The sequence below is a fragment of the Danio rerio genome, chromosome 6 (assembly GCF_049306965.1).
Source record: "Danio rerio strain Tuebingen ecotype United States chromosome 6, GRCz12tu, whole genome shotgun sequence".
In the NCBI taxonomy this organism is placed as follows: Eukaryota; Metazoa; Chordata; class Actinopteri; order Cypriniformes; family Danionidae; genus Danio; species Danio rerio.
Window position 1 is genome coordinate 12,760,001 of NC_133181.1, and position 14,163 is coordinate 12,774,163.

The following is a 14,163-nucleotide window of genomic DNA, read 5'->3' on the forward strand; positions in this document are numbered from 1 at the left end:
TAAAGAGAAGCATTGGCCAAAAAATAAATCAACCACAAAAAAAAAAAAAAAAAAAAAATTTAAGCATATGGTGTGTTTCCTGCTTTGTTACAATGAAAAATCCCCCGTGACTAATTATATATAAATAAGCTTATGGTGGCTAATGTTGTTTAATGTCCACTTCAACACTGAGCAATGCAGTTGTATTTTCAGATGTGCTCTTCAAAACTCATTCTTGGAGTCAAAAACAACTCTGGGAGCTTCAGTAACGTTATCTTGAGAGACAGACCTTGACAGGTTGATGGGATACGCCAGGGCCAGGAATCTAGTGTGCACTATAAAAAGCCCAGTGAACCAAGACAGTGTAACACGAAGACCTTTCCATAGCCTGAGCAGCGCTGCGCAATATGAGATGCTAATAGAGCAGACAGATTGACATAGCCCTTCTCTTATGATTCTAGAAGCTTTATGAAGGTTTACTGACTGAAGTGGTGAGGGGGGAAAAAAAAAAATCAACTTAAGACTCTGGGATTCAAGAGAAGAGAGACAGGAAGAGAAATAGTCATCTTTTTAAGCTTCAAGGGCACCTATGATGCAAAAATCTACTTTTGGAAGCTGTTTGTTCAGATCTGTTTGTAGGTATAGTGTGTCTATAGTCATATAAGAGGGATAAAAAGACAAAAAGTCTACTGAATTTGAAAATGGGCTCCAAATCACAGTGATTTTATATTCCACCACAATGTGGAGTGTGGTTTTCCAAATTGATTAACATGTGTATTAACATCTCCACAACAACGTGTATAAACCTGTCCACAGAGCAGGATTTGCAAAGAAACTGGGATTAAAAGATCTGCTCCAACTCTCTGTGATCAGCTGCACCTCAAGAAAGGGTTTAAAACAGAGCATGTCTGTAATTAATAAAAACAGTAAAGTCGCCATGTAATTCATAGCTGGTGGAATCACCACAGTCTCACAGTGACAGTACAACTATATACGCGGATGCTTCAAACACACAATAGGAGTCCCAGTTTGTGGACGTTCAATCAGGTTTATTTTATACAGTAGCATAATGGATATAGCAGTGCATAGCTGTTTATATTAACTTGTATCCCGTCACATTTTCCGCAAGTAGACGTGCAAAAATAGTGCAAAGTTAAACGCGTGCGTGTCCTGCAAACTTGGAAAGGCTTAAATAAACACCCTCACAAAAACATCAAATAACCGTCTATAGTATTTGACTAATAAACTCTCTGCTTTATCCGTGTCTGTCTCTGTCACTGACTGCTGTTTATCTGATGTAATGTATAAGGCAGACAGGCATGTGAAAATGGTGGGTGGGGAAAACTAGCTCATTTGCATTTAAAGGCACAGGCTATAAAATTAGCTACACTTTGACCCCAAAATAGGCATTGTCAGAGTTTGAATGTAAAACAAAAGATCTGATGGGTATTTTGAGCTGAAACTTTACAAACGCATTCTGGAGACATCAAAGACTTCTTAAACCATGTAAAAGGCGTAAAATAGGAGCCCTTTAAGATGTTGCTTTATGATGAAGGCGAATCACAAATTAGTACTGTTTTAGATTAATAATAATATATTAATTCTACATACAGTTGGAGTCAGAATTATTAGCCTCCCTTAGGTTAATGGTCTAACCTGATTCAATTATCTATGCTAAGCTAAGCTAAAAGGTGCTCGCGAAAGATCAAGAGACTGGCTGCATGGATTCAAAAATGGTAAAACTCAACTGTTTAACACACACACACACACACACACACACACACACACACACACACACACACACACACACACACACACACACACACACACACACACACACACACACACACACACACACCTACAAAAGTGACTACTGTTACTGCCGTTTTAAATCTAATTGAAAATATTTAATTATTCATTTATACCATTGTAGCAATTCATCCGTACACAACAGTATTAAATGGACATTCCAAGAAAAGTTGAAAGATATTTGTTGTGAAATTAAAACACAGCTGCAGTAAATAAAACAAACTCTGCTTTAATTACATTGAGTTATATAGAAAGAGTACATGGTTTTCCAGGTTTAGCAGGAGGTCCAGAAGTTTCAGTGTTAAAGCAGTCATCTACACACATAGAAAGGCTTAAGCTGCACCCGGGCATGTGGACAGAGTCGGGAAATGAATGTGTCACTGTAATACCTGATAGTCAGAGTCTAATTTGACAGAAGCGTCTCTGCTAAAGCGATCTCTTCCCAAGACGCTCCCTCTGCCATAGAGTCGACTCGCACTGAGCGCAGAAGATGAGGAAGAGAGCGAGGAGGGCGATGACAGCGATGAAGAGCTGGAGACAGCGAACGGAAACCGTCGAGACTTCGAATCCATCTCTGAACTGCACCCTGAGAGACAAAGACACAGAACGCTTCAGCCATATACACATGACAGCAGTCAGAGCTCAATTCCCTTTAAAAACAGGTTCAGTAATGAGGTGTTTCAGACATGTCTTTAGTCATAAACCTCCATAATCTGTCAAAGCATTACAAGTCGCCTCAGGCATGATGATGGTTTAAGAGAAATGGTTCACCAAAAAATTATAAATCCTGTCATGTACATAGCATAGCATTGCTCAAAAGTTCAAACCTGTGTGGGTTACTTTCTTCAGACTCTGTAATTCAAGAGTTCACACTTAGCTGATGATTGATAATAAAGCGTGTTTGGCATGCTGTCCCGGGAGAGAGCCCAGGACAGCATGATTGGTGCAATACATGGAGCTGATCCTCTCAAAATTAGTTATGGTGTCTTGAGAAAGCTAACATACTGTAGAACTTATTCTTCTTCTGTCTTCTTCTTAGACTATTTTAAAAATGCATCTCCTCCTAGACCGTTCATGCTACAGCCACCAAACTAACTCCAAACTATACTGAATTAAGTTGCTATCTTTTCCAACTGATCTGACTTATGGTTTTCCAAAAACTGTCCCGGAAAATTGGGAAAAGTGCCTTAAAAAAAGGAAAAGTGGAAAAGTGGATTAAAGTGACTTAAGTGGAAAAGTGACTTAACATTGGACCAAACTTTATGACCTTATAACTAGGCCCACCCGGAATCTGCGCGCGCAGAATTCAGCAGATTTTCCACAGATTTTCTGCCGATTTTTAGCCCATTAGTTCTGTTTATTTACTTAAGTAAAAGTGTGTGAGTCTATATTTATTCAGTTTATTTATTAATTTCAGTAATTTTATTGACTAATGTGAAAATGTTCATCTGATTTAAATGCAATGCAGTTTGTACAGTAATATTTTCTGTCTTTTACTAGATATATTATATGACAGACTTGCTTTGTTTACCAAATAAAGTCAATCTAATTGGGTTTGCATTTTAAACATTAAATAAAGGTTATATATATATATATATATTTATTTATTTATTTATTTTTATTTTTTTTTATTTTTTTTTACATATTAAGGGTTTAGTTATGCTACTCCCAAAATAATTCCACAGAAATCTGCAGACTTTTACCAAAATTCTCTGCAGAAATAGCAAAAAACGCCCACAGATTCCGTCTGGCCCTGCTCATAACTTTGTGCAAGACTATCATACAGACTTAAGGTTGGGCTCATTTAACTCCGACTACCAATCACTGATGACCTTTCAACTTACTAGCCACACCCTAGCAAACCCTTACGGCACCCTAGCAACTGTCCCATAGACTTCCATTGAAAAACAAACTGCCATCGACTTTACATTGGACATGCTAAAAACAACATGCCAATCCATACCAACAATATGCTGATCCATACTAGAAACATACTAATTCATACAAAATTCATGCTAACAACATGCTAGTTTATACTAGTAATATGCTAATTCATACTAAATCCATGCTAGTTTATACTAGATACATGCTACTAACATACTAATTCATACTAAAACCATGCAAAATTATAGCAACTGCCAAGCAACTACTCAGAACACCTTAGCAGCCGCCAAGCAACACCTTAGCTACCCCCTAGCAGGCGGCAGCCCCTAAGAAATGACCCAACACCTTAGCAACTGTCTAGCAACAACTTATCAACCACCAAGCAACACCTTAACAACCACTCAGAACACCCAAGCAATCACCTAGCAACCTTAACAACCACCTAGAACACCCCAGCACTTAACAACCATCTGTCTAGCACCCCACCTAGCAACACCCTGAAAGCCTAGCAACACCTTAACCACATAAAATACCCTATCAACCCCCTAGAAAGGCCTTAGCAACCACCAAGAACACCATAGAAACAGTCTAGCAACCACTCAAAACAAATAAGCATCTGCCCAACAACACCTTAGCAACCACCTAGTAATGCCTTAGCAACCACTCAGAACAGCCAAGCAACTGCCTAGCAACCACATAGCAACTGCCTAGCAATGCCTTGGCAACCACATAAAATACTCTAGCAACACCTAAGCAACTACACAGCACACCCTAGAAACAATTTAAAAATTACCTGGAACACCTTAGCAACCACCAAGCAACACCTCAGCAACTGCCTAGCAACCATTCAGAACACCCTATCATCCCTCAGCAAGCATGTCGATACATAGTGGAGACATGGTAAAGTATGATCTCTATGCCAATTGTTTCAAATGTATTCAAAATGACTTCAGTTATTTAAACTACTTCAAAATTTCAGACAAGGCTTTCTCTAGTTTATAAATAAGCCACACTTAAATGAAACAACCAAGATCTTTATTAAAAGGTTTAGTTTACTGAAAAATGAATAAATGCAATTTCTGTCATCCATCATGAAGTTGCAAAACTCACAAGCCTTCAGTTCCTCTTTGAAAAACAAATAGATAAAAAAAATCTAAATCTTCCCCCTTCCATGGAAAGTACATGCAAACAAACTTGTACATTTTCACACAACAAAAATTTGTATAAAAGGTACTCTGCACAGGTACTGCAGACATTTATAGGGGTTGAATCAAGTGTTCTGAAGAGACACCATATCTTCAAGTGTGAAGATAAACAGGCAACATAAACATTTGAGGAACATAGCACATCAAACATGCTAAAAGGAAGTTCAAATGCTCAACTGTGAACTTTAATACATTTCGCAAAGCAACCAGACCTCTTCAAAAGCTCTCTTCATTATGAATTCGTTCTACAATCTTTTTATGCACCGTTTGAAGTGAAACAGTCAATGATAATAAAAAAAGTCATTAAAATATCTTCAGTTAGGCTGAGATGAATAAAAGGTTAAACTGGTGACAATTTAAAACAAAATATGAATGAAAGCTTACTCTCAGGAAAAGTTCACTCTGGCTGGTAAACACCTTTACCTAGCGTACAGAAGTCAACATGAAGTGAACTTTTATATGTAGCACAATCGCCACACAGCAAGAAGTTTGCTGGTTCGAGCCCCAGCTGGGTCAGTTGTCATTTCTGTGTGGACTTTGCATGTTCTCCTTTTGTTTGCGTGGGTTTCCTTCGAGTGGTCCGGTTTCCTCCACAAATCCAAGACATGCGGTACAGGTGAATTGGGTAAGCTAAATTGTCCGTAGTGTATGAGTGTAAATGAGTGTGCATGGATGTTTCCCAGTGATGGGTCGCAGCTGGAAGGGCATTCGCTGCGCAAAACATGATGGACAACTTGGTGGTCTATTCCGCTGTTGCGACCCCAGATTAATAAAGGGACTAAGCAGAAAAGATAATAAAGGAATGAATGAATGAATGAATGAATGAACATCTATTCCTGTCTTATAGGACAATTTAGAAAAACGTTTAATCCACTTCAAAAGTTGAGCACTGTAGGTCTGTGGAAAAGATGTAATTGGTAGTAAATTTACATAAAGGGCACCATCTTTTTCAGCTCACTGAGGTCAGATGCTAGAAAAACACGAAAATGCTGATTTACAGTAGAAATTGAACCTGTAATTCTGTTTAAAAATGACTGACATGCCTTCTTCCGCCCGTGTCCCAGTATTGTGCAGCTGCTTGCTCTAAAACAATGGTCTCAAACTCAATTCCTGAAGGGCTGCAGCTCTGCATAGTTTAGTCCCAACTGGCTCCAACTCAAACCTGCGTAATAGTGTATAGAAGTCTTAAACACCTTGATTAGTTGAATCAGCTGTGTTTGATTAGAGTTGGAGCAAAACTGTGCAGAGCTGCGGCCCTCTAAGGGCCTACTCACACTATGCCATTCATACCGTGCCCAGGCCCGTTTCCCGGATCGTTTGAGAAGTGCGAGTGCGCTGAATCGGGCTCAAGCACGGTTCACTTGGCCGGCCCTGGCCCGGTTGGAAGAGGTGTGCCTGAGCCTGGTTCACTTGGGCTTTGGCGCGGTACGCTTGTGTGTGAGTGCAAAACGCGCCAAAGCCCAAAACTGAAAGCGAGACGTGACTTTTAAGGGACTGTTTCATATGGATTTATGAATAATTTTTACTGTTGAACGCAAGTGAACGCAAACTGCCGTAGTTTATTAAAGACGCAAACTCCTCACTGCACGACAGCTGCGCGCCTTCAGCAGACCTCCTCATTCCTGCAGCACGAGAGCTTTATGATTGTTTATGAGCGCCAAAAGTGGCGGATCTGTTCGGCGAAATATCTGACTGCGTGTCCCCGCATCCATAAGGACTGTTTGGCGAAATATTTGACGGCATATCAAACGACTGAAACAATATAACTAGAGAAATCTCCACTGTGCTGCTGAGTGAGAGAGCGCTTCTCACTGAACAGTGCAGCAGCGATGACGCAAGCGTGGCGAAGCCCGTTTGTGTTGTGAGCGCGGGCCGTCGGGGGAGACGGGAGGGGGGACAAGCGTGCTTTGGCCCGGTTCGAGGCAACTGTACCTAGTGTGAGTACGGCCTAAGAATCCAGTTTGAGACCTATGCTCTAAAGCAATCTACAGTATAGCGCTATGAACATACCAGCCAACACTCCCGTTTTTCCCAAGATTCTCCCGTATTTCAGACTCCTACCCATTTCCCGTAATGTTCAGTCTGCCGGAAAACTCCCGGAATTCCATTTCGCTCCTACAGGTACAGCCCCGCTAGCTTTTTGGTTCAGTCCCCATGCGCAACGAACCCAACGTGCAACCATCCTCAAACCTCTTCAGTTCGCGCGCACCTTCCCCCCGCCCCGAATGTTGGCAGGTATGGCTATAAATAAACATGTTGTGACTTAAGTGAAGTGCTAAAATTCAGAGGACTTGCAAACATATCCACATTTTTAAGTTCAAAATTTTCTCAATTGTCATTGTTGCACTTATTTCATCAGCATACTGACTTAAATAATCTGCAAATATCTGTCTATCAACAATTACATCTACCGTCATATCTGTACAGTATGTGGAATGTTTAGCATATGCATTTTTGCATATTTTGTAAGTGTATTGTCTAAAATGGCGCAAATACTTTGCAAAAATATATACTGTAAATGCAAATCTAACTGTATTCTGCATTTTCTGAGCCACACTTTCAATGCTGTTGGTGATGATGTGGTAATAAAAAGTGATTTAAAAACAAAATTCTGCTTCCAGCTGCAATGGGCAGCACTGGGATATTTAATTACAGCATACTGCTGCTCAGGAACTTCAAACATCTTTTCAGCTCAAAGCACAAGAACAAAAACAGTATTCAACTGGAGTATACTAAAGCCTTTATTGGTTCAGAATGACAAGGGTCAGTAAATTATAACTTTTTTTTTTTTTGGTAAATGTAAATGACCACAGGGGGGAATGCTTGAAACAAGAATTACGTTTACATGGACATGGTTAATCAAATCATTTGCCTAAATCTAAATAAGACAATAATATGATTAAGGTGGTAACAGAGTTGCTTTTTTGATGTTTTCGTTTTGCATGTTACAGCACATAGATCAATTAACGTCATTGTGCCAGCACACTATCCACATTTCCTCCGGAGTTTCATGTAATTCTGAGTGTTTCATTTTTAATTTGTTGACTTTAACTGCAGTTTGGCACTTTCACTTTCATTCAGGTACATTTCAGAGTCCCAAAGTGTAGGTTAGACTGCTATAAGAAATTCTCTGTACCTGTTTCGGTCGGTTTATTTGACAAGAGTCTATCCTAATTAGCATTATAAATTTTGTAACTGTTGTATTTTGTATTGTTTTTTTTATTGCTTGTTTTAGTGAATGTCTGCAGCAATATGGTGATGCCCATAACAAATTTCCTGTCAAGGACAATAAAGTTTTACTACTACTACTACTACTACTACTAGTTATATGTTGTGTTGTATGCATGTGTGTTCCCTTAAAATGAACTAGGGTTGTCACAATGCTGGAATTCAGTACCCTCTCCAGTGTTCCTGCATCTGTGCTTACACTCAGAAAAACTCAAGTCATTTCTGTTCAGCACATGAACACAACGTCAAATCAGCGCAGTTTAAGAACATGCTCAATGGCGCTTAAATGTTAGTGGGACATTTTTAAAACTTCAGTATTGATTGGTAGCGAATTCTAGTATAGTGACAACCTTAAAATGAACTAAGACTTTAACTGACGCAGAAAAAAATAACATGCTTATAATTTAGTGTTTAAGAACAAACATTCAGGCAAAATAACATGATCGCTCATGGCTCCTGATGACATGCTTATGAAGTGAAACAATCAAACATGATTAGCTGTAATCCACAGCCTCGGCAAACAATCCCAAGTATGTTCATGACAGTCTGGAGTGCAAGTTTGATGAAGACATGCAAAGGACGCTGCTTGTTTTATTTAGGGTTAGGTGTCATTGTGTGAGAGGAAACATGCTCCAGACTGTTATCAACACACTCAGGACCATTTGTAGAGGTTGTGGACTAAATGTAAATTGTAATAAGTAATGTTAATAAGTTTTTGGGGAATCTAAAAGTGCATTGACATTGAATTTTATGAAAAAAAATAATTCACCAAGTGCCCTGGTTTCAGCTAAATATCGTCTATAAATGTTCTAGACAAGAAACAAAGTCCCCTACATCTCAGATGGCCTAAGGGTTAGTGAATTAAGCAAATTCAACCTTCAGTTTTAGATTACACAGTAACACGCACACACTTCCTCTCCCCCTGTAAACCCCCCCCCCCCCCCCCCACACACACACACACACACACACACACACACACACACACACATCTTCCAACTGAACCCTTCATCAAACCATCTATAAATACATCTCTCTCTCTACAGTAGAGTATCAAAATAGCCCCTTCCTGCAATGAAAGCTCTCTGCTGCATGTAAAGCTTTTTCCAAATCATGTTTGCCAAGTGAGAACATTGCTAAACTTAACCTGGAGGCCTGAAAGCACTGCTTCAGTCAGGTGTCAGGCCGAAAAAGCACAAGTGAGACAGGGGCTACTCCAGACTGAAAAAGTGTACTTGAAATGTACACCGACTTTCAGAACATGTACAGTAGACCTCAAAGCAGTGCATTCTCAAAACCAATGTTTTGCCACAGCTCTATGGATGGATCTTTTTATAATTTTCTCTTCATTTATTTATTTATTTATTTATTTATTCATTGATTCATTCATTTAAAAAAAAACTGTACATATGAAAACAAAAAAACATGCTATGATATAGCATCAAGATCATGCATAACCAAAATGTGGCTCATGTTGTTGAGATACTGGGATTTCAGTAAGCTAAAAGCTGCGAAGATCAGTTGATTCATCAGCAGATTGCTCGTGTGTCAACTCATAGACAGACCAGCTGATCAACGTGTCCTTGAAATGCACGAGTCTCCCTAAATCAGTGATTGAACTCAGGAAACAGCAGTGAAGAGAGGCGAGCGGGTGACCTTCATGAACAATCACAGTCTAGGGCTGTGCGATTAATTGAAAGAGTATCGAAATCGCGATTTAGACATCAGCCTTGCAGCACGATTTTCCCGCAGTAGGGTATTTGAACCAATCACAACGCAGTGCGCATAAACAGAGTGCGAGAACAGGAGACTGAATAGCCTGTGTATTCAGGGATGAGGAGTTCAGCAGAGGGTCAAAAAATAAATAAAAATAAAAAGTCAACTTCTGTGGTATGAGTTACTTTGGATACAGGAAGGCTGATGTATGGCAGAACCATGTAATTTGTTAATCAGTCATATATTGCATCTAAAAGCACACGGAAAGCGTAAACGCATTGCTTTCTTAAGCATATTCAATGTGCTTTGCGGTCACTCCTTTGTCGTTGCTCGGTGACCATCAACCGTTTTCTCAGAGGATGACAACCTAACAGAACATTGCTACAGTTCTGATACAAGTTTTATGCATGGAGAGAATTAAAAAGCACTTGGTGTTCAGGTGACTTGTGTTTGTCTGAGTTAACCAAAATGTGTATATTCCAAACAAAGTTGAATCGGTCAGTTCTTGTTACATGACTCGCATTCTGTTCAATTTCAAGTTTAAGTTCCATTTAAAGTTTGTCTGAGAAGAGATGCTTTCAGCTGGGTCCACCTAGCATACTCTCAGTAGCCCCTTTCACACAGTGATACCGGTAAATATCCGAAAAATTTCTGCAATGACTTTACTCGTAAATTCAAAAGAGCTGTTCACACAAGAAAGGATGTTGCAGAATTTTTCAGAAAAAAAAAAAAAAAAAAAAAAAAACATTCACACATCCATTCCAAAATACCAGTAAAATTCTGAAATCATTAACCAGAAATGAGCTCTAAACGGCTGCGCTTGTATTTGTAAATGTTGACTACATTACAGATGTCTGTTCTAGAGACAAATTGTTACAGTTTTACTAGGTGATTTTTTTTGTTATGTCTATTTTAGAGACATGTTACAGGTCTTTGATAAAGATCTAAGTGTTTTTCTTTTGAAATACAATTCAGATTCACACTGTAAACAGATTCAGTCGGTCTGTGACAAAATCATGATTAAATATTGCATTATTGTTCAAGAAAATCGTAATAAGGTTTCTCTTGCCCTTATCACACAGCCCTAATGTGAACACAAAACGGCCAATCAACTGTGTTAAAGTACACGGTCAATAACGCAAAAATGTTAGGGGGAAATTAACGTTTTTAAAATTTCAGAACCGAGAGGTACATAAATTCCAGTATCGTGACAACACTAGTGGCTACATAACCTTAAAGGCCCCAGTATACTTTATCATTATTATTTTTTTTTTTCTCATTTCAAGAACGGACTGAAATTACATTCTTTTAAACAAAATCGAGCTAAAACAAAGTTAAAAACAGCTAATTAAAGCCAACCTTTTAGAAGAGTTCATTTTGCATCTTAAACTTCTTTGAGCTACCATTGGTCTGTAATGATTATTGGTGGACATGTTATGAAACTCTGCTAACACCAAGTTAGCAATACGAATACACTGGACAAAACTGCATGTTTGTTTCAGGGCACCGACAACACAGATCTTGTATGTACAAAAGGCTGAAACATTATATTATTAAACTTTAGCAGATTGATCCAAATCATTTGCCATGTCGACAGGCTCTAAACGCCTGGGGGGGTGGGGGTGAAATCTGACATTCACTATTCACTTTTACACTGCAGTGGACAGTAGGTTTTTTTCCCCCTTTACTACTGTACTTGAATGCCTTTCACTTTTTAGTGGGACAATTTTTATTTCAGGAAACTTGTACTTCACTTCATTACAAAACAAAATAGTGTACTTTTTACTAGTTAGAAGGATAAGTTACTAAAACCAATTCAATAAAAAATATATTTCAGTTGTCAGTTGTTTGTAAAGTCAATCTGATGTAAGCCCACTGTATGAAATGCTTTAATGCAGATGCATCCGCATTCCTTTTGAATGAAGCAAGATTAAACATAACATTGAATTACCACAAAATAGCTCTCCTGCCTTTTCCCCCCATTTTTGTAGCATAAAATGAATACATAACTAACATGGTTTAATTACATTCTTCTTATATTTGTAACATTTTGCCCTCTGTCATGTTTGTCATGTGACAAAACACATGTTGTTTTTTTAGATTATATATCAGACCTCAATGTACATTTTGCCATTTTCACTTGTTCGTACACTTTATCAAAATTTATCAGTTGTAGTTATCAGTGTATGACAGGTTTTGGCGATAACATTAAATGATCTCTTGAAACATAAACTGAGATCATCAAGTAGGCTACTTCTTGCATTTAATTCTTAAGGACATTAAAAATAGTATACGTTTGCACTTCGACTCAAGCTAAAGTGAAAAGGAGGACAGAATACTTTTACTTTAATGAGAAGTAACTATTTTAAAAGATTCCTAGATTAGGTATTTACACGAAAGCGACAAACAGTAGAGGCATTTTCCAAAACTTGCATTTTGTAATACGTTTTCAAAATTTCAGCATTGTTGTTGCATAAACAAACAGATAAAATGCATACCTTTCCTGTTTTTGCCTTTAAAAAATCTGTGTAAATGGCACCTGAGAAATATTTGACTATGGCATATGTACATTTGTACAGATCAGTGGGGAAATAAAATACAAACCCATTATTTTAGTCAAACGGTCCTTTAAGCCTCAACATTTCATAGAACAACAACAAACTAAATTAAAGTTGGTTTAATATTCACACATTCGATTAGTGTCAATAAGCTTTACAAAACTGAAAAGGACTAAATACTTTTACTTTAATGATGCGTCACCATTTTCAAAGATTGCCTTTAGGTATTTACACAAAGCAGTAAATAGCAGTGGCATTTTTTTAAACTTGCATTTCGTAATACGTTTTCGAAAGCTCAGCACTGTTGTCTAAACTAACAGGTTAAGGTGCATAAATTTCCTGTTTTGCCTTTAAAAACATAAACATAAGCATCACCATTTCATAGAAAAATAAATAACTGAGGTAAAGTTGGTTTTATATTCACACCTTCTTTTAGTGCCAACTTGTGACACAGTCCCTATATTGCTTACCATGACACTTATTCGGTGTGAAATCGCATACGAGTATGACTTCAAAACAACATTAGCACTATTTAACTGACTGTGAACAAATGGTGTACTTGAGAGTCATTGGCTGCTAGTATGATTTCGAACTTGCAAAGAATACTTTTCTGAAAATATATTAAGGTGAAAGTCTGAATACGCGAATACAAAACAAACTTTACCTCAATGAACAAGGCACACCTATAAAAGCCACCTGAGTGCTAAAAGTGAACGTCAAGCAGAACGAGAAAAACATTAACATCAGGGTGTGTATGTAACTTAACAGAAGGCAGAAGCAAAAGAGCCAAACCCCCGTGTGAAACCCTGTGGCTTTGTTTTCCGATTATGCAACCATTGCAGGAACATTTTGTTAAGCCCAGTCTTGCACACTTAACAAAATAATAAACTAATAAAACTCAGGAGCCATTTGAAGTAAATTTTTAACTCAATTTCCCCTTTCTGAGGAGCTTACAGCTATCTTTAAACCATGTATGCGCTCTTCCTTGATTTTGAGGGATGTTCGTCACTTTGTATGTCAAACATTTGAAGTGTCAACAGGTGCAAATTCTACTGCTACAAATGTTTTGCACCCAAGTGGTGCTTTATAACGTTGACCTACTAAAATGACACCTCCAGATCGGATCTCTTGTATAAACTTGACAGGACAAACAGCATTATTTTGACTGCAAACCACAGCTACTACAAATCAATCTGGTGAGATATCAGTGATTTGCATTAGCTCAGCACAGCTCTCGGGTTACAAGCGCACCAAAAAACAAAAATGCTAGCACATGAGGTAAACGCTGTGTATCTATCTCCGACAAAGGCTCCATTAAATCAGACTGATTTAACCGAACGCATTAAAGAAAGGAGATGTTCGTGACATGCACCAGTGACCCGTTAAACTAGACGCCCTAGATTGCATGTGATCCCAGGAGTCAGAGGCATTAATAAACCAGCACTCTGCCAGATGTCTAGGCCTTGTTTTTGTTCGCTAGGACACTCCGTAACTACAGATAGAATCAAGCTCGCTAGGTTAACGGACGAAATAAATCCGTAAGCGATTACATTAGCACTTACCCAACGCAACCCGTTAAAGTGCAACCATCTAAAAGAGTTCAAATGCTCCGTTTGGCATCACTTCCTTGTGAACTCACCTCCGATTTTCCGTCTCTTCTGCCTTTAATATTAATGGCGTCCGTGTGTTGATATAGGGGGGGTCACGTGGTTTAATGTGTAAGCGGACACCGACAGGAAACGCGCGATTGATTGACAGTAGCAGCAGCCAGTGAATGACAGCGTTGC

The 14,163-nt window shown here is 38.5% G+C and overlaps 1 protein-coding gene across 2 annotated transcripts in view; it reads right to left on the reverse strand.

Annotated features, from left to right (window-relative positions):
• The window catches only part of marchf7 (membrane-associated ring finger (C3HC4) 7), a 31,346-nt gene extending 17,280 nt beyond the window's left edge, over positions 1 to 14,066 (reverse strand). The window contains exons 1-2 of one of the 2 annotated variants that reach the window (NM_001114580.2): positions 14,016 to 14,066; positions 2,178 to 2,374 (exon numbers count right to left, since the gene is read on the reverse strand). In NM_001114580.2, the coding sequence (NP_001108052.2) occupies positions 2,178 to 2,360 (183 nt within the window). In that variant the 5' untranslated portion in view covers positions 2,361 to 2,374; positions 14,016 to 14,066. Of the gene's footprint in view, positions 1 to 2,177; positions 2,375 to 13,938 lie in introns of both variants that reach the window. The other variant, XM_005165760.5, reaches the window with a different exon arrangement.
• Positions 14,067 to 14,163: the final 97 nt, after the last annotated feature.